The sequence below is a fragment of the Bombina bombina genome, chromosome 5 (genome assembly GCF_027579735.1).
Source record: "Bombina bombina isolate aBomBom1 chromosome 5, aBomBom1.pri, whole genome shotgun sequence".
Lineage (NCBI taxonomy): Eukaryota > Metazoa > Chordata > Amphibia > Anura > Bombinatoridae > Bombina > Bombina bombina.
Genome location: NC_069503.1, coordinates 161416700 through 161441051, shown reverse-complemented (window position 1 = coordinate 161441051; position 24352 = coordinate 161416700). Strand labels below are relative to the sequence as shown.

Below are 24352 nucleotides of genomic sequence, written 5' to 3'. Positions count from 1 at the left end.
TGTTTTTCCCCCATATTTGCCTATCTCTTAAGATTTCTCCCCTGTTCCTTTTTTCCCCTTTCTTTTTATTTATGCTACTAAAGACAATTGTTCTTTTTCTTACTTTGATGCGCACTATATGTTCTTCTTATATATTTGGGTTTTTTTTTCATTATATGCAAAACATTATGGTCCTTAATAGTTATGTTACTGTATCCCAGGCTCCCCTGGGCTAACAATAGATTTACGTTTAGCTGTCAAGTTTATTATTCAATTTTTTTCAAAGAAGCATACTTGTACCCTGATGACCAGTTATATGTAGAGTTTACTAGATTTGTATAATTACATATCAGCATATTTCAAATTTTTTAATTTTGCCAGTTTAATTTCATACAGCTTTTGTAGATAGTCTATAATTTACTTAAAGGGACATTAAACACTAAATACATGCTAGATAGAATGATGCATTCAAAGAAAAGATTAGTCCATGACTAACATGTAGATGTATTTTTTAAAGTTTCAGTAGTTGTTTAAAAAGTGACAAAATAAGTGTAAAGTTTAGTGTCTATAAAACACTGGGAGCTGCCATGTTGTAACTTGTGTTACCTTCTCTGCTGTGGCCAATTAGGGTCAGTTATAAATAGGCCACTAGAGTGTGCAGCCAATAGTTGTGCTGGATTTAACAGTGTTCTGCACTTCCATTTCTAACAGGAACTGAAAAGCTCATATTTTCAGAATGGAATTACAGGCAAAGAGGACAAAATAAATAATGAAAGTATATTGCAGAGTTGTTTTATTATATACAATTTATCATTTTATATTACCATCTCAAAGTGTTTAATGTCCCTTTAAAGTACTTTTACTAGTTATTTTTATGAAAAATTTTACCTTTTTGGCATTTGTGATTAGTATCACAGACCCTCACAGTGCAAATGTTGATATGCACAAAAAGGAATAAAGTTTTCTATGCATAGAACATGAACACAAAAATAAGGTTGATCATTTGCTAAGTTCTACTATGGTTATACTTGGAACTTATATTGACCTATGTACCTTACAAGATGTTTTCTGTATAAAAATATGCCTCTTATATTTTTATACCTCGGTAATAGTTACATTATGTATAAAATACAAGTAACCTATTGGTCAAAATCAATAAAAATAGAGAATATGTATGTATATGAGTATTAGATGATTTCCATCTAGAAGTCTTATACATTCATGGTCATAGTCATTATAAAATGTACACTTACTAGTGACAGTGAATTTAGTGGACGTCCTACATTCACCAGCTATAAATGCAATCTCTCCGGCATCACTGCTCTGGCAATCTCGGATAATCATGGTGTGCTGTTTGCCAGATGAAGTAATCATGATACGTCCATCAGGCTTTACTATTTCTCCGTTCTTCATCCATCTGATGTTATCGACATCATTGTCAAGTTCAACACAGAAAATTGCTGTGTCAGTGATTGTTACTGTTGTCCGTCTTGGGAGTTTTTTAATTAGATTGCCTTTAGATGGATAAAATAAATAAAATGTTAGACTGTAATGAGAACACTGCGTTTAAAGAAGGCAAACATCAGACAATAAAAGAAAATACCCAGACGATCAAAAGATATATTTATATATGACTGAACCCTTTACCTGTTTAAACAGACTTGGCAATAAAGTTGTTTCACAAATTTGTTTATCAACTAGAAGCTGCATAGCTCAGAAACTGAAAGATTACAGAGTTTTATTGTTTTTTTGTTTGTTTTTTTGCCTCTTTCTGAATTATAAAAGTTTTTATATTTATTTCCATTTTGTATAAACTTTGTGGGTGTCAAAGATGGCTGAACTCCTAACGCTAACTATAACCAGTGGTGGTATCTACACTATGTTAAACTTGAAATTAAAAAGTGAATAAAGTGCAAAATATGACCTAAATATGTATGTTGTAATGAGTTTCCTTAATTCAAAATAATGAGATTAACACATTACAAAGCTTACAAGGGATCAATATAATGGAAGTGATTTTTATTATCATGTTATTATTATCAGGTATTTGTAGAGTATATAAATTAGGTACAGAAATGTGTTGAGTGGGCTGCTGAGAACCATATCATCACCAATGTCAAATGTCAAGAAATAAAAGCCTTTTTACTCAATAGATTATATCTTATATAAAAAATATACAATTTAACCCTATGGCCCCTATTTATGTAAGGTCTTGCGGACCTGATCTGACACTGCGGATCAGGTCCGCAAGACCTCGCTGAATGCGGAGAGCAATACGCTCACCGTATTCAGCATTGCACCAGCAGCTCACAAGAGCTGCTGGTACAACGCCGCCCCCTGCAGACTCGCGGCCAATGGGCCGCCAGCAGGGGGGTGTCAATCAACCCGATCGTACTCGATCGGGTTGTATTGTGGCGATTGCTCTGAGCAGGCGGACAGGGTTATGGAGCAGCGGTCTTTGTGACCGCTGCTTCATAACTGCTGTTTCTGCCGAGTCTGAAGACTCACCAGAAAGAGGGGCCCACAAGCTCCGTACGGAGCTTGTTAAATGGGCCCCTTTAAGTGCAGATGACAATTTGTGGTTGTTTCATTGTCATGGTAATATCCCTAAGCACTGTAAACCAGGAAGTGACGCGCTGCTGCAGACAGAAGAAGGGAGCTGGAAGGGGTATAAGTATAAAAACCCAGTGATCTCAGGTCCCTTAAAGGGACATGAAACACAACTTTTTTTATTTCATGATTTAGGTAGAATATACAATTTTAAACAACTTTCCAGTTTACTTCTATTATCTAATTTCCGTTATTCTCTTTGTAGGATAACAAGAGAAGGATGCAAATTAAATAATAGAAGATAATTGACAAGGTTATTTAAAATTGAATGTTCTGTCTAAATCATGAGTCTAATTATGACTTTAAGGTCCCTTTAAGGCCTAGATACCCCCAAGATCTACAATGTTCAAACTGTGTGTGTCTAGGGAGTTTAAAGTGAAAGCACTTTTTAATAAAATTAAAATAAAAAAACAAGACCCCTTACTTTAAAGCCCAGAAGCCCCTCTTTAAAATAAAACCACTATATAGACTGGAATAGCCAGGTGATTACTGTGGTAATAGTGATCACATGGTTTAAGTAAATGTGCATTTATTTAAAGGGACACTGAATCCAAAAAATTTCTTTCGTGATTCAGATAGAGCATGCAGTTTTAAGCAACTTTCTAATTTACTCCTATTATCACTTTTTCTTTGTTCTCTTGCTATCTTTATTTGAAAAAGAAGGCATCTAGGCTTTTTTTTGGTTGAGACTCTGGACAGCACTTTTTATTGGTGGATGAATGTATCCACCAATCAGCAAGAACAACCCAGGTTGTTCACCAAAAATGGGACGGCATCTAAACTTACATTCTTGCATTTCAAATAAAGATACCAAGAGAATGAAGAAAATTTGCTAATAGGAGTAAATTAGAAAGTTGCTTAAAATGTCATGCTCTGTCTGAATCACAAAAGAATAAAACTGGGTTCAGTGTCCCTTTAAGTAGAGGATCGTGAGATCTCCTGTGTGCAGATTAAAGTTATATAAATATACCCAAGGGCCCTTAAAAAACCCAAATCATTTTCACATTTTTTTGTTGTAGATTTTTCACGTCATTATACATACATAAAATAATGGTATAGTCCGAATTTACTGTGCTGAAAAAAACAGTATATAGTTTTTGGTGGTGTCTCACTAAAAATATGATGAGAATCTAAAAGCTTCAAAACAGGGGTGTGAAATGGCTCAACAGCTCAGAGGTTAGAGTAGCACTTTTAAAACATTTAGAGGTGAATCGCAACCTATCATTTGCATGTTAATGGCTGCAGATTAATTGTTTTCTATATGGACACAATCACGATCAGCCATTTTTATTGTCTGGTCACCAACACTTTTTTCATGTTTTTACAGCAAGAAGCAACCAAGCCATTGTTAAATGTAATTTACAGTAACATTTTATAAACCATAAACCAATTTGTGCAATCAATGCATTGACTGATTACTTTCTCACATATTACAAACCAAACAAACAGTAAAAACAAACACAATATGTGGGAAAGAGAACATAGAAAATGTGTTTTTCTCCATACCTTGCACAGATAACTCAGCAATAGTTCTGCTGCCTTCTTTCATTTCACAGATATAAACAGCGTCATCATCGGCTGTCACATTTTGAATGGTGAGTCTTCTGATGGTTCCCTCCTCTTCAATACTGTACTTATTGCTCTGCTTTATCATTGTCTCCTCCTTGAACCAGGTAGATTCAGTGTGAGAAACTGGCACCTCACACTGGAAGGTGGCCGACTCCTTTTCTCTGACCTCAAGATCCCTTAACTTGGATTTGAAAGGTATTCTAGGTTCTTAAAAATGAATAAGAACATGTATCAGAGGCACAAATACTTTCCAACAAGCATAAAGACATTTGAATCATTTCCTATCATATATTCCAAATAGCTTATTTTAAATATAATCTACTTGACTATGTGAACTGTGGATGTAAAGCCTCTAATTGGATGTTGGAGTCTGACATTGGCTACTGGGACCTCTAATTGGATGCTAGATCATAGGGCTGGCTGTTATATCCTCTAATTGGATGGCAACCCGTTGTTAATTAACCTGTGTAACTTTAATTGAATGTTAGAGTTTTGATTGGCTGCTGGGGCCTCTTATTGGAAGTTGACATCTGTGACTGGTCTCTTTCGAATTAAGTTAAAATAAAAGGTATTGCATTTTAAAAACATGTTTTTACAATAATAAAAAATATTATTTTGTAAACTTTCTCATGCTATAAATGTTATAAACCATTTATAAGAGAAAATCATGTGTTTTTGGTGCCACTAATTTTCACCTGATCAATAAATTCTTAAATGCAAACTTGAATAGTATATTACAGCAGCATTTCTCTTTGTTTGTTTTAAAGTTGTTAGATATTTTTTTATTTTATTTTTTATTTTAAAGGGACATTAAACACTAAATACATTTTATGATCATAATACTGAGATTTTTCCCGGCCTCCCTCTAGTCATGGGTGCCGCCATGTTAAAAACGACATATTCCAGTGTAGGTTTTAAATAGACATGTGTGACACTAAAAAATTTAGCTTCGTTTTCATTAGTTAAATAAATAATTTTGTTTCTGCAAATTAGTTAAGTTAGAAAAAAAAATGGTTTGGCAAATTAGTTATGTTAAGTTAAATCGTTTTTACGGATCCATTCTTTATTCATATGCATTATTCTATTCTGAAGTTTAGAATAGAATAATGCATATGAATAAAGAATGGATCCAAAAAAGCAAAAGGATCCGAAAAAATTATTTAATTTAACATAACTAGGTAGCTAGTAAATAGTTATATTGTAGCTAGCTTAGGTTTGATTTTTATTTTACAGGTAAGTTTGTATTTATTTTTAAATAGGTAGTTTGTTAATAATTGTAACTTTAATTTAGGTCTAAATTATTTATGTTAAAGTTAGGGGGTGTTAGGTTTATGGGTTAATATAGTTTAATTTAGGTTGTTGCGATGTGGGGGCTGGCGGTTTAGGGGTTAATAGGTTTAGTTAGTGTCAGAGATGTTTGGGAACTGTGGTTTAGTGGTTAATAGGTTTAGTTAGTGTTGGCGATGTTTGGGAACTGCGGTTTAGGGGTTAATAGGTTTAATTCTTGTCGGCGATGTTTGGGAACTGCGGTTTAGGGGCTAATAGGTTTAGTTTGTGTCAGCAATGTCAGGGAACTGCGGTTTAGGGGTTAATAGGTTTAGTTAGTTTTGGCGATGTTTGGGAACGGCGGTTTAGGTGTTAATAGGTTTAGTTAGTGTCGGTGATGTTGGGGAACGGCGGTTTAGGGGTTAATAACTTTATTTAGTGATTTAGTGTCGGCGATGTCGGGGAACTGATGTTTAGATTAGAACAATGAAAACTTCTGAATATGAATAAAGAATGGATCCGAAAATTCGGAAACTGATTTATTAATTTTCTGAATTTTTCGGGATTTTAGTTATGGTGGCGATTCGGAAATTCGGATGCATTTGAATCTTTGAATCATCTAAAGTTCGGCCGAAGCGAAAAGCACATGTCTAGTTTTAAAATGGTGACACATAATTAGAGGGAGGTGCATGAAATGTACTAAGAGATTAGGGTCCCTTAGAGCTTCAAAGTTAAGCTGCTGTATACCATAAGCATTTTATCTCATAAATTAGACAAGTGTACTGCACAAACCATAAGGAAGATGGGGTGATAATTTCACATCTCCCTTTGAATAGTAGTTAGATACCTTATTAACTAAAGCATAAACATCTTCATGTTATTCCAAGGAGGAAGTAGATTTTGTAAGTAAGAAATATTTGCACGTGTTTTATTTAATCTAAAAAAAATATTAAAAAGGAGTAATTTAATTGTAATTTAAAAACCTAGTTAATAGCATTTTGTAACAACCTAAACTACTTCCAAACTCCTCCTTTAGTAACACTTTTTAACAGGGTATAGATTACGCGTTTCATGCAACTACACAAAGTTGCGAGTACTTGCGCAAAATGCATCTGTTTCACCTGTTCATTTGTTTCTATTTTTTCTCAAAAGGTTTATGCAATGTGATGGTCACTCAACAATTGTAAGCTTACGATTCATAAGAAATATCTATAATTTATGGAGAAATGCGCTTTTATATCTCCATGTTACTTATATGCAGCTACGATATTTTGTTTCTCTGTAAATAATACTGTGGCAAACTACATCTCGTATTGCTCTTATTTTTATTCTTAAATGTTATCTGTGAAAGCCAATAATGGAAAGATGTGTAGCAGGGTTAGCCTTGATTATGCTGCAGGGTGCATTTTCAGGTCTGAGAAAACCCGAAATTTTTCAGAGCAAAATTACATTAAAAAAGGGCAAAATAAATAATGAAGGTAAAGTTGCAAAGTTGTTTTACTGCATACATTACTAAGCTGACTTAATATTGTATATTCAAATCTTAAGGTGTTGTTTACTGTCCCTTTAAGAGCTTGCTGCAATCCTTCTATACATACAGCAGTCAAGGACATAGAATCTTATGTCTATTGCCACTCACTTTATGAAACAAATGAACAGTGCAAAAATATATTTTGTGATTTAAAAAATAGAAACTATTTTTAAAAAGTTTCTAATGTACTTCTATTTTAAAATGTGCTATGTTCCCCTGATATTCTGTATTGAAGAGATACCTAGGTAGGCATTTGGAACACTACATGGGAGAAAATAGTGCTGCCATCTAGTGTTCTTGCAAATGGATAACATTCTTGCAAAACTGCTGCTATATAGTGCTCCAGAAATGAGCCGGCACCTAAGCTTACATCCCTGATTTTTTTTTAAAAAAAGATACCAAGAAAACAAATTAAATTGATAATAGAAGTAACTTAGAAAGTTATTTTAAATGTGCATGATCTATCTAAATCATGAAAGAAAATATTTTGGGGTTCATATCTTTATAAATTATGAGAAATTGCTGAAAATAATTTAAATTCACTCATTTGAACACTTTTTGTTCTGCTCCCTGCTTATGGGTATAGTTTGTATTTTGGTGCATTTGCAGACAAATAAAACGTTTGCTTCCTAGCTGCCTCATACCAGACTGTTTATAGAAGGACTAACTGCACATAGAGTAACAAATTATTTTTGAGTGTGTTGCATAAATTGTTTCAGTTTAGTGTGATTTAAAGGGGCATAACCGCCAAAAAATTTACTTTTAAAATGCAATTTTAAACAATTTTCTAATTTACTTATTTTGTTCTCTTGTTATCTTTTGTTGAAAAACAGGGACGTAAGCTCAGGGGTGTGCACGTGTTTGGAGCGCTATATTGCTGCAATTTTGCAAGAATCTTATACATTTGTAAGAGCACTAGATATTTCCTGCCGTGTAGTGCTCCAGAAACTTATCTAGGTATCTCTTCAACAAAGAATAGCATGGGAACAAGACAAATTTGATAATGGAAGTAAATTGGATTTTTTTTATTTTTTTTAAATTGTATGCTCTGTCTGAATTACAAAAGAACATTTTTTGGTTTCATATCCCATTAAGTCCTGATTATCTAAAGCTCTCGGGTCTGGTGAGATTATCTAAGGAGTAAAATTAGGAACTGTCTATCTCACTGTATATAGTGTTCTCAGTATAGAGACACATATATTACAATATAAGATCTAAAACAAATTACCTATGATTTCTCACCATGCCAGTACATTTTTGATCATTAGACCATTAGATAGGGATTTAGTATTATTTAGCCTATCACATTTAAATCACAAAGTGTAATACAGGTAGCCCTCAGTTTACGCCGGAATTAGGTTCCAGAAGGAATGGTTGTAAATCGAAACCGTTGTAAATTGAAACCCAGTTTATAATGTAAGTCAATATGAAGTGAGATAGGTTACAGGCCCCTCTCAAAATTGTCATAAGTAACACCTAATACATTATTTTTAAAGCTTTGAAATGAAGACTTTAAATGCTAAACAGCATTATAAACCTAATAAAATAATCCCACAACACAGACTTCACTTGCATTTTTCTGCAAACAGTTCTTTCTATGCATTCCAATCTGGACTGATTTATAGACAGGAAGATCTTGTTCCTTTGAAATCTGCTCGATAGCTCAGGGCTGGTTAAACTGATTAACTTCAGCTTGCTTGGCTTTGCTGCAACACAAGCGGACAGTTCCACCTATTGGCTATTTTAATAAATTCACTGCTTCTCAATTCTTTTCAAAAGCAGTCACATGACTGGAAAAAAAGGTTGTTATTCTGAAATGGTGTAAATTGAACCGTTGTAAAACGAGGGCCACCTGTATTAGCCCTAGTTTAAAACAACCCAAGTGAACACATTTATGGCAAATGCAATAAACAAACTGTTGTGAACTAACTAGTATCAATGGTCTACAGAAGTTTTGTGATATATGGATTAGTGAATTTGGTAGTTTAGGTTGATAAAGTAATTGGAGTGTGATATAGCAAGTCGTGGAGACACTGACTTAATTAGGAAGTGATACACGGTTCAAAGAGAAGTCTTCTGGCCAGTGAGTGGAATAGGAAGGCAAATGACTTTTATTAAATAAATGTATTTATCAACAAGGAAGCTGTAACTCTTAAGATTGCCTGTGACACTTATCCTCATGAGATAAGTCTTTTTATGAGAAGTCTAAGTGGCCCTACTGGTATTTGCCCACTAGCCTCCCACCATCTTGTCTCCAATACAATGCAGGTAGCAGAGTTTTCAGACAAGGATTCACATCTAAAAATCACTTAAATATATTTGCATAAATAAAACCTTATTTCAGCTTTCTATTTTTTTTCTCAGTTATGAATTCAATTAAATAAAACAAAACAATTCAATGTCCTCTAAAAGGAATAACAGTTTATGGTTTAAAATTCCAGTTATTGAGTATGACATGGCAAATTACTTCACCCATCAGTCTTCAATTCCAACTTTAATTTGGTGAAACCTGCATTGTGTCACCAGCATGAAAAAGATGTCCATTGGAGGTAGAACTGAATGCCAAAATATTGCTAGTCTATGCCTCCCAAGGGACAAATGGTAGACATGTTTTTTTCCCAGAAGTGCATTCTGTCAAGTACTATATTGTATGTCTAAGTAAATAATTTAAACACTTATGTTTTACCCAAACCCCACTAAAGATAATATTTAATTCTATGTTGTGCTATTAATAATCTGCACTTCAACCACAAGGAGAATTAATTTAGATTTCTTAATTACCACCAATGTGTGGTTTCTTACCTTTAACTATGACAAGCACAGAACTGTACGTCTGACCCGCAAGATTGGAAGCTGTGCAGGTGTACAGGCCATTATCAATTTGTTTGCAGAACAGTATTTTCAGTACAAAGTTCTCTTGTTCGTCCTCATAAATGACATGTCTCCTTCCCTCTGTGATCACTTCACCATCCTTCTTCCACACGATTTCAGGCTTAGGTTCTCCTGTAACATAGCAGCTCATTTTGGCATGTTTACCCTCAGTCACCGTGCACGTGCGTGTGAGCACGCTAAATGTACCATCACGAGTTCCCTTTGTGGCAAGAGAAGCAGCTCTATCATAGTCAAGAGATAAGCTCATGCCTATGCCTGCCAGTGAATCTATTGCTCCATAGGATGCAACATTTGTTTCATAACTACCATGGATGGAAACGTCTGTTTTCCTCATTTCCTCACGTCGTTTCTGGAGGTGAGATAATAGTGAGACTGGTTTGCCATATGATTGCTCTGGACCACTTGTACCATGTGCATTAAAGTTACTAAAAGAGTCAATTAACAGAGAAGCAGAAGCTGTGGCCTGTCCTTTAGCATTTTCTGCTCGACATATATATGTCCCACTATCTGAAAATCGAATACAATGAATTTTTAGGGCACTGGACTCTCCATCCACATCAATCTGAATTCTGTTTGACTCATAAGCTTTGCCAAGTTGTTTTCCCTCCTTTTCCCAGCTCATAGATGGGGTTGGAAAACCCTGGACCCTACATTGAAAGGTGGCATCTTCTCCCAGATTCACCCTTGTACTTGTTGGTTTCAAAATGAAATATGGGGCACATTCTGCGACAGTGCCCTCCTTCTCGTCCCCTACCTTTATTGTGACCGCAGCAAACGCTTCACCAATGTTGTTGATGGCCCTACAAATGTATTGGCCACTGTCTTCAAAACTTAAGTCATAAATGGTCAGTCGATACAGGTTGTCATCTTGGACCATCTTGAACCGCCCTCCTGATATAATTGGATGTTTTTCTTTCTCCCATGTGACCATAGGGTTGGGGTTTCCAACAATTTGGCAGCTCAGAGTAGCGTCTTTCCCCACAGACATCATAAAGGCCTTAGGCCTAGTTAAGAACCGTGGCACCCCTCCTAGCATGCTGTAATCCATCTTCAGATCCTGAAAAAGAACAAGATCACCAATTAAGACATATAATTCTTCCATCATTTAAATCTCAGCAAGGCTTGTTTTTATTTGGTATTATGTCAAAACTATACAACGTGTGTGTGCAAAAGATAGATTGGTGGATTGGGATCAGCAAGTGGCTAAGTGCTAACTAATTGATCTCAAAATTGTTCTGTGGTTTCCCATTGTCAGCTCAGCTAGTATTAATAATATGGGATTCAGTTAAAATAAATGTTTCAATGTATTTTATATAAAAGATTATTCACTGTAACACTGGATTCAAGAGAAAAAAACAGGTATTTGCATAAGTAAGTCTTGATTCAGCACTACACAGTTATGACATTTAGCAACCGATGAGTGCAGGCTCAGCTTTCCTTATGTTCAGCAGATGTGGTTGGATCACACTGGCATACTCAACAGAAAAACATAGATCACATCTTACAAACATATGGGAAACCTAATATACAACACAAAAATAAGTTGTTATAAGCACTCACAGTAAAGCAATAAACCTGTTGACCTCTGAAACTTTTTGCAACTTACTATTTTTTTTTAATTCAACTGAAATACAAGAAGACTGTAAGAAATGTCTAAGGACAAGATGGCAACAGTCTAAACTGATTTGTTTTCATGTTTTTGGGACGTCCCATGTAAACACAGGTAACATTACTTAATTAGTGTAATTAATTGTGGTTAACAAAAACATAGTTGATGACCAATGTCTGATTAAAGGAAAGTGAGAAATATTATGAGCTTACTTTATATAAGACCATCTTGCCTGGTACTGAAAGCCCCTGTCACCCAAATGCCTTTAGACTTGTCATACCCATGATCAGACCCATAATCCTGTCAGTCATGTGTATATAAGATCTCAGATCAAATCTAAAGTGCTGAAACCACTCTATATACTGACACCACACCTCCGATGAGATGCATACCCCTGAAGCCCATATCAGACACATGGTCCTGTAAACACTGTCAGACATGCTTATATCAGAGGTCAGATTAGGTCCATCACCCTGAAGATGCAAGTCAGCTAGATTTCTACATCAGACCTACTAGGTCAATACTGAACAACTTGCAACCCTATACATAAATTGTGCCACCAAAATGTACCTATCATGGTTAAAAGCTTGTGTTAAAAAAATATACTATGAGCAATTATGGGTAATTTTACCATCAACCCCAATGATGTGTAGTAAGGGCTGTGATGGCCAAGTTGTGACTTGCTGATCTGGGTCAATCTATTATATATATATAACTTAGCTATTTGGTACAATACAACATCCTGGGGTAATATTCCAATCTGTTACAATTAGCCCTGCAAAATCATCTCCCTCATCTTTGCTATTTTCTTTTTTGTTTTGTTTTTTATTTTTTTGTCTTTCCTACCTAAGAAATTCCAATCTGTGCAATGTGTGTCTGTTGTAATTAGTTTGGCTCAGCAATAATTCCATAGGATCTACATTTCTTATATACAAATTGGCTATTACATAAAAACCTATATTTAGCAGGCGTTTTTAGACCTATGCAGAAGCAGAAAATAAGCAACGAATTGGAATGAGATCAACATCATAAAAATGTTCCTGATAACGTATCTTGTGTGTTGTGTGTGTAAATTGTTAGAGTCTATATACAAATGCAATTTAGGACATAATTGCAATTAACCCCTTTTTATTCCAATTTTTATAAAATACAAACACTTAAAAGGGATACTAAACCCTTTTTTTAATGATTTAGATAGGCATGCAATTTTAAGCAACTTTCTAATTTACTCCCATTATCGAATTTTCTTTGTTCTCTTGCTATCTTTATTTAAAAATCAGGAATGTAAAGTTTAGCCGGACCATTTTTGGTTCAGAACCTGGTAACGCTTGCTTATTGGTGGCTAATTGTAGCCACCAATAAGCAAGCACTATCCAGGGTGCTAATGTAGCCGCCAATAAGCAAGCTATCCAGGGTGCTGAACCTAAAATGGGCTGGCTCCTAAGCTTTACGTTCCTGATTTTTAAATAAAGATAGCAAGAGAATAAAGAAAAATTGATAATAGGAGTAAATTAGAAAGTAGCTTAAATTGCATGATCTATCTGAATCCTGAAATAAAAAAAATTGGGTTTAGTGTCTCTTTAAAGTAACACTGTATTGTATCTAGAATTTTTTTTTGTAAACTGGTGTTCATGTGCTAAGAATATAATTGTATACCAGGTTTGTCACTGTTCACCAATAATGCAGTGAAAGTTCTGCTTATCAGCCAGTGAGCAATCTGTCCTGAAACCTGAATATGTTTCACTGTTTACATTTTTTAATGTTTTATCATTTTAATATTTTAATAAAACTAGAAGTGATTAAGTTTGTAAATATTTGAACCTAGCATTTGCACACATCACAACATTTCCCAAAGGCATTCTAGGACAGGGAGGTGAGAGATGTTGTTCTGGTGCTTAGGGTTGGAGCTATAGTGGGAGGGAAGGGGCCATGAATTTGCGGTGGATAGGACAGTGTTGTAGTTGCAGAGTTATGTTGTGCTGGGGGCAGCAATGGGGAAACCCCTAGAAATCAAAAAAATTCCCCTGACAGGAGGGGTTGGAAGGGACAGCAGGCATATCTCCCAACCTGTGACGATCCTGCGGAATCTGGGACAGTTAGGTGGTGTGAGATTGATACCCCTCTCCCTTCATAGAAACCCAAGCTTAAAGGGATACTAAACCCACATTTTTTTTCTTTCATGGTTCTATGGGTTTAGTATCCCTTTAAAAACAAAAAAGGAAATATGCCATGATATGCAAAATGACCAAAATAGTTTTTTTTTAAGAATTAATGTCCTGACAGTTAGGAAAACTAATTTGAAAACTGTTTTAAAAGGCATTTTCTAATGGATTGGAATACTGTGCTTGGAGGGCACCAATCCAAATTATCTGTTAAGATTCAGAAAAACAGCTTATTGCACTGCATACGTCAGGCTGGAATATATTCCATTTTATACATACATGGCTGATCATAATATGTTGTTTCATCCGTGTCTGCATGTTAACAGCTGCAGATAAGCACTTTGCAATGCTGATACAATAACAATTAGCCGTTTTTCATTGGGATATTTATTTATTTATCTTTTCGTGAGGTATGATTTTGTACTAGAGGATTAACTTGATATTAAAGGGCACTCAAGTCAAAATAAACTTTTATGACTCAGAAAGAGCAGCAGTTTTAAGGGACACTTTCCAATTTACTTTCATTATCAAATTTTGCACAGTATTCACACTTTCTGGGGAACAAGATTATACTGAGCATGTGCACAAGCTCACAGGGTATACGTATACTAGTCTGTGATTGGCTGATGTCTGTCACATGATACAGTTGGCCAGAAAATAGGAGGAAAAAAAATGTTTTGGTGAAATTCAGAGTAGGTGTTATTGCATTGTCTTTTTATGATACACTTGTTAATTGTGCAATTCTTGTGTATTGAGTGGTCCTTTTACGACAAGTGAGCACACACAGACAATATTGACCAATATTCAGAAATTATTAGCTGCCAAAAATAATGGATGTGATCAATCCCTTAGTTGCCTTTTGTTTAGTTTTTAAAATGCTATTGTAAACAATGCACTCAAAGTATTAATAAAACTTCCTACTTCATTAATCTAACAAGCTTACAAATGTTCTTGTATGTTTGTTTACCTGCGTCGTTTGTTAGTCTGTTGCTACAATTAAACCACAAGGTATGACACACATACTGAGAGGTGAATGATAACCAACAACGAGAGATAAAGGGTTTATATACGTGTGAATTTTTTTGTTATATACCTGTTAAAATGTACCTGTGGGTGTGATTATTTAGGAGAAACAACAAACCCTGTGAAAGATAGGATCAATGCCCACAAATCTTCAATAAGAAATAAGGATTCAAAGGGACAGTCTAGTTAAAACTTTCATACTTTAGATAGGGTATACAATTTTAAACAACTTTCCAATTTTTAAAGTCTGTCAAAAGAACTGAAATAAGAAGGCAGTCTGCAGAGCATAGATACAGTGTAATCAAAGAGGTAAAACGTATATTAATATAACCATGTTGGTTATGCAAAACTGGTTAATGGGTAATAAAGGTATTATCTATCTTTTTAAACAATACAAATTATGGAGTAGACTGTCCCTTTAACATTACCTGTATTAGACAATTTTACAAGAGTAGGTTATACAGTGAGCCAGCTAAGATTTTAGAGCCATAGATCATATTCCTAGATTGAGAAGAGGTGGAGATAGAGAGCTGATTCTCAAAAAATGAGAAGTATGATGGATTAGACAGTTAGGGACTAAGTCATTAAACCAGGATTATGATCTGCAACTGCTTTTTTTAAATATAGATGAATTAACTATAATATGAAATCAGGGCCAGTACTAGTTTTCTTTTGGTTACTCAGGTGAAGACACATTTTGCTACCCCACCCCAAAGAAATTAGATACTGTGTCATTTACTGCTAACTTAACAAAATGTTCTAGTAATGTGTTAAGCAGCTATAAATAACTATTTTATTTATAATGATAAAGAAAGTAGATTTATGTTATCATGTCAAATTCTTGACTGTTAATTTCATTTATTATAACTATAATAGCTATAATAATTTCTGCATGACATATTGTACCAAAGTGGTGGCTCTGTACAACATAGCAAATCAGTGGTGGCTCTGCATAATTAATCAAACAGTGGTGACAATAAATAAAACACACAAACCTGGAGGCAGAATGACTTCTTTACCTAGAATGTAATATTTAAAGGGACAGTCTACACCTTATTCATCTTAAAGTCTTACCTTAGTTTAAGCTGCAAATAGTCTCCTGCACCCCTTTCTATATCACGCAGCAGGAATGGTAAAAAGTTATTTAAAATGAATATTGCTTTTGGCCAGTTTGAAATGGCTGCCAAGCTCCACCCACCGATGACATCACAATCTGGGCTGCATCTAGGCACTCTGCTGAATAGCATTGACAGTCTGTTGAATCCAGCTAGTGAGCTTTTGTCAATGGAAGCAATATGCAGCCCAGATCTTGTTGTTATCAGTGGGTGGAGCTTGGCAGCCATTTCAAACTGTCCAGAAACAATATTCATTTAAAAATATTTACCGTTCCTGCTGCATGATTTAGAAAGGGTTGCAGGAGGGCTATTTGCAGCTTAATCTAAGGTAAGGACTTTAAGATGACTAAGGTGTAGACTGTCCCTTTAATTTTATCAACCTGCAGGTGGACAAGTTCTCAAGCAGACAACTTGTCCGCCGTCAATTGCCACTGACAAAATGTAAGATTGCAGAAGAGCTCTTTTGTTTAGTTCTGCCTCCTGCTCTTGGGCAACCAATTGCATGAGAGCAGGGGCCTGTCAGTCACCCCAAACAAGTGTGTTTAAAAGTGATATATCTCTGCCATCTAAGATAAATTTGTGGTTACAGACTTACTCATGCAAGCTTGAACTACAAGTTCTCAGACGCTGCAAAGACATCTTGATTTTCCCATAATTATCATTTTTTTTAAGCCCTACAATAGATCGCATTGACTTGCAGTGGTGTACTGGCAAGTTTGGCCATGGGCCTAGTACAACCCACACTTATTTTGGACAAGTGTCTATGTCTTTATAGTGATTATAATGAATATTCATACACTAATAAACACAAAATTCTGCAATATATGATAATCCAAGGCAAATATTCACTAATAAACATGCTGCAAAGTATAATTAATGCAGAGTACCTTTACACTGATAACATATATGCTGCACTGTATAATGATGTTAAGAGTTTATGCATTATAAAACAAAACAGGTTGCCCGGTATAATGATAATGGGTGCCAATACGCTAATGGTGAGCACTCTATGCTGCTTAATGATGATAATTTATACACTGAAAATGAACACACTGCACTGTATAATTATGCCAAGTATCTGCCTCTACTGTATAATTATGCCAAGTATCTGCCTTTATTAAAGCACCAGCACTGTATGAAAATATGGAATTTTGATAAGAATATGTATTTAATATCGATTCATTTGGTTGTTGGATAAATATGATTGGTTTTAAATGGATCATAGTCTGTATGTGTGGGTAACATGCTGCAATTTATTGGAGTCTACTAGATGGTGATACTGTGTAAGCAATATACATATGTGTGTAGCCACACTGAAAGAGTTAATGGTGTGTACACAGGTGCTATTTAAGCATTTAGTTACCTGTATAATATAGCATGCGTAAAGGTCAGGTGAGCCCAAAACTTGTCTGTTTGCTATTTTTATGCTAAAGTTTTTGTCACTCCAATAAAGGGACTTTATATTCAAGAAACAGTGCTGGTGCCGATACTGTTGTTATGTACATACTGAAGGGAATTGTGGGTCCTTTTATGGCAATGTGCACTTTGCTGAACTGAGTAGGAATTATATGGTAAATTTGGGTGCTATGTCAATCCACAACAGATAAAGATATCTGAACTCCAAAATCTGCTAAAATAAAGACACCTTCCCAATATATTATATGTGACTGCTCCAAAACTCATAAGAATATTTATTTACCAACCAGTTACACAGATAAAATAAAAATTACTGCCCAAATCGAGTAAAATTATACATTTATATAAAACACACACAAATACAAATTATATAAGTATTAAAGTATCAAACCCTCCACATAGGTGTTTGTGTCAGTCTGTGTAGATGTGTGTGTATGTGTAGGTTTGTGTGTATGTGTTTATGTAGGTGTGTGTAGGTTTGTGTGCACGTGCTTGTGTAGGTGTGTAGGTTCGTGTGCACGTGTTTGTGTAGGTGTGTGTGTGTGTAGGTTTGTGTGCACGTTTTTGTGTAGGGGTGTGTGGAGGTTTGTGTGCACATGTTTGTGTAGGTGTGTGTATGTGTGCATATGTGTATGCATAGGTGTTTGTGTAGGTCTGTGTAGGTGTGTGTGTGGGTTTGTGTGCATGTGTTTGTGTAGGTGTGTGTGTAGGTTTGTGTGCACGTGTTTGTGTAGGGGTGTGTGTGTATGTGTGCATATGTGTATGCATAGGTGTTTGTGTCGGTCTGTGTAGGTGTGTGTGTGGGTTTGTGTGGATGTGTTTGTGTAGGTGTGTGTGTAGGTTTGTGTGCACGTGTTTGTGTCGGTGTGTGTGTGTGTAGGTTTGTGTGCACGTGTTTGTGTAAGGCTGTGTGTGGGTTTGTGTGCACATGTTTGTGTAGGTGTGTGTGTGTGCGTGCATATTTGTGTGTATGTGTAAGTGGTGCATATATGCTTATACAGAATGAATATTGTGGAGAAAAAGTGCTAATAAACTAAAACCTATTATGAATGGTAATATGAGTATTGGTGTCGGAGTATACTGCTTTTTATTAGAAAAATAAAAAATGTAACATGAAGAATATATATATACATATAAAAATGACTAAATAAGCATTGATCTATAATAAAATAGGATATAAATAATCTACATAGGCCAACCCTAAATATTGCAATGTGTTAAGACGTCTTGTTAGTGATTAGTGTTCACTAAATACAGTAGAATTGAATAACCTACTTAGCACCTACTTAAAAACTAGCAGTAGAATATGTGTGGCAAATGTCAAAGTTAATCCAATTTTCCCTTCCCCTATAACATGTGACACCCTATCAACCAGTCACAAAATGCATATACATATATACTGTGCACTTTTGCAGATGCTCAGTAGGAGATGGAGCCTTTAGAACGTATATCGTTTTTGATAATGGAAGTATAGTGGAATTTTCTTTTATTTATGTTTTGCATGCTTTATCTGAGCCATGGAACTTTAATTTTAACTTTTAACCTTAATAGAAACAATTAGACAAGAAAAAGAGGACATTTGATATTGGAAATAAACTGGGTTTTAAATTGTTTCAATTTGACCTACACGCCCCCTTTTAAAGTAACACTGTAATTAACCCCTTAACCACCAGAGGGCACTATTACAGAACACTGAGTAAATTAAGAAGGGAGTAAGAAAAAAATTATCTTTTGCACAAACCTTATTTAAAGTGACAGAAGCTCCAGAGTTTGAATACAATAGTACTGAGTTCCACATGCTATATGACTGGTCCTGCTAACACAGACCCTTGTAAAACAAAGTACAAATTTACATGTGACACTGTATCTTGTCATCTCAGAAAGGAAATTCAAGACCAATTCTAACACTAAAAATAGACTTCCCTAATCTCTCTGCAAATGTAGATCTTCCTAAAGAACGCTCACAATCTCTCTGTAATGTAGATCTACCCTAAAGCCCGCTCATTATCCCTCCTGTACTGCACATTCTTCCATGCCAATGTCACTAAAATGACATCGATTACATTCACTACAACTGGCCAGTGACATTCTCCTGTTAGTGATGGTACCTGCAATTAAAGGAACATTAAACACTTTGAGATGGTAAGCTGTATATATATATATAATAAAAAAAAACCTCTGCAATATACTTTGATTATTTATTTTGTCCCCCTTTTCCTGTAATTCTATTCTAAAATTGTGAGCTTTTAAGATCCTGTTAGAAATGGAAGTGCAGGGCACTGTTATAATCCACACAGCCATTGGCTGCACACTCTAGTGACCTATTTATAACTGTCCCTAATTGGCCGCAGCAGAGAGGGTAACCTAAGTATACAACATGGCACCTCCCATTGTTTTATAGACATAAAAACATTACACTTATTTTGTCACTATCAGATCTCATTATGTTATCACTCTTGTGTACACACACTTGCTTCCTTATCTTATATCTGTTTTGTAAACCAAAGCCTAATACCAATACCGAGACCAATGCATAGAGAGAACAATGGCAAATTAACATTTTATTACTTAACTATCCTACACCCCACTGGGAGTGTAATTTCTTCTGCTGGCTGTGTTTACACAACTTGTCATTAGCCTATACTTAAGTATAGAAACTTTCAGTATAGGTTTGGGACACCACAGGCAAAACCATCTATTTTAAATGCCAAGATAAGGGTTAATGTGCCAGTTGTAAACAATTTAAAACACTGGAGCAGGTAAAATGGATAACTAGGAAACAGGTGAAAGGGTTGGAACATTTTGGTTCGACTGTCCCTTTAATTTTATGATACAAGCTACTGCTGACGTGTGCTGTTTCAATGCTAGTGCACTGGGATATAACAGCACATGTGCGTATGCCACTGAATACCCTTTTTTGCTAATCGAAGTGTATTACAAAAATGTTTCTTTAGAAAATTAAATGCACCTATACACAGTTCAATTTTGACCTTTCTATCGCTTTAATGGACATAAAACTGCAATGAGAGAATACTCTGTTTAATTATGTATTTAATCCTAACAAAGGGGTTAATCACATAGTTAAAGTCAGCTTGGGAGTGGCAATACAATGCTAAACATGAGCTGAACATGGACTGGATGACTGACAGGTACTTACATATGCTGTTTATGTTTTGGCTAACCGGTCTGTGTTCAGCTTGGGACTAGCAGGGTGTTTCTACTCCAGAGCTGACTTTAAATGAACAGTAAATACCTTGTAATTACATTTTCTGCAGTCCTCAATAGATTAACATATCAGCAGGAGTCTCAATTGTAGTAGAACAGCATAACACCTTGTTTGCTGGGATTCTTTCTCATTGTTTAGCCTACGTTCCATATTTGGAGGAGCCAAGTCTGGAGAAACACGGGCTTGCCCAATGTTATTGTTTGGCTTCAGTGGAAAAGATAAGATAAACTTCAAATTAGGAACAGACATGTGGCACGGTTAGGCTTGTGAAGCTGTCGGGTGCTCTTTCAGTTTTTTGAATGGAAAATTCACATGTATTTTGTTTTTTTACAGGAAAATAGGGCTGTAACAAAAATCATGAAATTGTAATGCAAAAAGGTTTTGCTATCTTTAGTTAATGATTTTATAATGCAATTTTAAAGAGACATTAAAGGGCAGTAAACCTACAAAATAATGTTATATAATTCTGCACATAGTGCAGAATTATATAACATTTTCTTAGCACAAACTTTATGCAATATAATATTGTAGCTAAAATTTGATTATAAAGAGGATTTTCAGACCGCCGCTCTTCGCTCTACTGAGCTGGTCTGGTTTTTTCCCCTGAGCGCATCTGGGCAGCTGTCTAGTCACAGCCCGCCTGATCACGCCTTTACACTCAATGTAGCTAGGCCCCCGCCTATCAGACAGAGCAGGAGCAAGCATATTGAGTGTAATGGCGCGATCGGGTCGGACTGTGACTAGACAGCTGCCCAGATGCGCTCAGAGGGAAAATCCAGCGCCCGCTCAGTAGAGCAAGAGCGGCGGTCTGAAAAATCCTCTTTTATTATCAAATTTTAGCTACAATATTATGTTGCATAACAGGCCTGCGCTAAGATATGTTATATAATTCTGCACTATGTGCACTATACATTATTTTGTAGGTTACTGCCCCTTTAAACACTAAAACAAATGCTAGATTAAAATGATACATTCAAAGAAAAGATTAGTCTCAGTATAACATGTAGATGTATTTTTTAAAGGTTTATTAGCTGTTTAAATACTGACAAATAAGTGAAAAGTTTTAGTGTCTATAAAGCAATGGCGGGCTGCCATGTTGTAACTTAGGTTACTTCTCAGCTGTAGCCAATTAGGGACAGTTATAAATAGGTCACTGTAGTTGTGAAGCCAATGGCTGTGTGGAATATAACAGTGTTCTGCCACTTCCATTTCTAACAGGAGCTGAAAGCTCACAATTTTAGAATGGAATTACTGTACTGGAAAATGGGACAAAATAAATAATGAAAGTATATTGCAGAATAGTTTTTTTATATAGGACTAATCATTTTATATTACCATCTCAAAGTGTTTAATGTCCCTTTTAAGGTATTTACTGTCACTTCAACTAGGTGTTCAACACATTTTGTAGGGATTCAACACAAAGCTATGGGCACACACTCAGGCCCACCATCAGAATTCGTTGGGCACTGGGCAAGACAAATTTGTGGGGGCCCTCAGCCCCAGTGCTCTTATTCCACTTCCCTTGTATGTAGGGGTTGCCAGGTTTCCAGTATTCAACTGGGCAGTCCAGTACTTAAGCAGGCTGCCCAACACAATCTATACAAAAATACTGTCCAGTAAATTCCATTCAGCTCTGGAGCTTTGTCACTTTCTCTCTCTCTGCAGCAGTACTGTTTTATTATTACCACCATCTTATTCCCGGTCTCAACTTTTCAAGTCCCCAACACTTCAGAACATTTGTGTTACCATTATGATGCTGAAGGAAGTGCTTAGCCAGTCGCTCTAGTCCCCAGACTTCTGGTTGTCATGCCAACATAAAAAAAGGTTACAATTGCATGTTAAGCAGTAAATAACATTGTCGCTTTTGCAGTTAATGTGGTTACTTATAAAACCATTTTTTATTAAATCGGTCAGTAACAAATTTAGTCACCACCATATGTTGGCAAACTCTACAACCACCACAGGGGATAGAACCATACCCCAAACTGTCCCGATTTTTGAGGGACAGTCCCAATTGTTGGGGTCTGTCCCGCTGTCCCCAGGTTGCTAGCCATCTGTCCCGTATTGCCCCATGCATTAAAAAAAAAAAATCTATAGGGCCCATACTCAGAAGCAGCTGACTTTGCTCTCACAGGGTTAGATACCTGTTAGATTCCCTGTGGAAAAGGAATGGTGTGTGGGTTAAGCAGGAGTAAGAAGGCTGTATACACTCTGACTACGGGTAATGGTGACCTCTCTAACCTACCTCTGGTAGTGATGTCTAACCCCTGGTGATAATACTAGCATGCCTTCAGTTTTATACAATGAGCAGTGCTAACACCAGGGTAACGAACAGTGGCAGCATCAGACTGCCAGCTAATGTGTTTGCCAACCCCAGGACCCCATACAATGAATTACAGATACCCATATATGATGTAGTGTGTGTGTCTATCTCTATCTATAAGTGTGTGTGTGTATCTGCATGTATAAGTGTAAGCTATGTAGTGTGTGTCTATCTGTATCTATAAATGTGTGTGTGTGTATCTGCATGTATAATTGTATGCTATGTAGTGTGTGTGTATCTGCCTGTATAAGTGTAAGCTATGTAGTGTGTGTGTGTATCTATATGTATAAGTGTGTGTGTGTGTGTATCTGCATGTATAAGTGTATAGAGGGGGTCCTTCTTTTGAATTTTTAAATGTTGGGAGGTATGTGTGTGTGTGTGTGTGTGTCATAGCGACATGTGTGTGTCATAGTGATATGAATGTGTGTGTGTCATAGTGGTATGTGTGTGTGTCTGTCATAGTGATATGTGCGTGTGTGTGTGTGCCATAGTGATATGAATGTGTGTGTGTCATAGTGATATGTGTGTGTGTCTGTCATAGTGATATGTGTGTGTGTGTCATAGTGATATGTGTGTGTAGCATAGTGATGTGTGTGTCATAGTGATATGTGTGTGTAGCATAGTGATGTGTGTGTCATAGTGATATGTGTGCGTAGCATAGTGATGTGTTTGTGTGTCATAGTGATATGTGTGTGTAGCATAGTGATGTGTGTGTGTGTGTGTCATAGTGATATGTGTGTCATAGTGATATGTGTGTGTCATAGTGATATCTGTGTGTGTTTCATAGCGATATGTGTGTCATAGTGATACATGTGTGTCATAGTGTTATGTGTGTGTGTGTGTGTGTGTCATAGTGATATCTGTGTGTTTCATAGTGATATGTGTGTCATATTGATACGTGTGTGTCATAATGATGTGTGTGTGTGTCATAGTGATATCTGTGTGTGTGTCATAGTGATATCTGTGTGTGTGTCATAGCAATATGTGTGTGTAGCATAGTGATGTGTGTGTGTCATAGTGCCAGTTTTAATTTCTTGTATTGATAGTGATATGTGTGTCATAGTGATACGTGTGTGTCATAGTGATGTGTGTGTATGTGTGTCATAGTGATATCTGTGTGTGTTTCATAGTGATATGTGTGTCATAGTGATCTGTATGTGTCATAGTGATGTGTCTGTGTGTGTGTGTAATAGTGATATATGTGTGTGTGGCATAGTGATATCTGTGTGTGTGTCATAGCAATATGTGTATGTAGCATAGTGATGTGTGTGTGTCATAGTGCCAGTTTTAATTTCTTGTGTTGGTAGTGATATGTGTGTGTCATAGTGATTTGTGTGTCATAGTGATATGTGTGTGTCATAGTGATGTGTGTGTGTGTCATAGTGATTTCTGTGTGTGTGTCATAGCAATATGTGTGTGTGTTAGCATAGTGATGTGTGTGTGTATGTCACAGTGATATGTATGTCATAGTGATGTGTGTGTCATAGTGATATGTGTGTCATAGTGATATGTGTGTGTCATAGTGATATGTGTGTGTCATAGTGATATGTGTGTGTGTAGCATAGTGATGGGTGTGTGTGCCATAGTGATATGTGTGTGTGTGTGTCATAGTGATGTGTGTGCATGTGTGT

The 24352-nt window shown here is 36.0% G+C and overlaps 1 protein-coding gene across 1 annotated transcript in view; it reads right to left on the bottom strand.

Annotated features, from left to right (window-relative positions):
• The window catches only part of OBSCN (obscurin, cytoskeletal calmodulin and titin-interacting RhoGEF), a 937038-nt gene that overhangs the window by 863549 nt on the left and 49137 nt on the right, over positions 1-24352 (bottom strand). The window contains 3 exon segments of the mRNA XM_053713767.1: positions 1233-1493; positions 4096-4365; positions 9758-10904. Of these exon segments, the coding sequence (XP_053569742.1) occupies positions 1233-1493; positions 4096-4365; positions 9758-10895 (1669 nt within the window). The 5' untranslated portion in view covers positions 10896-10904.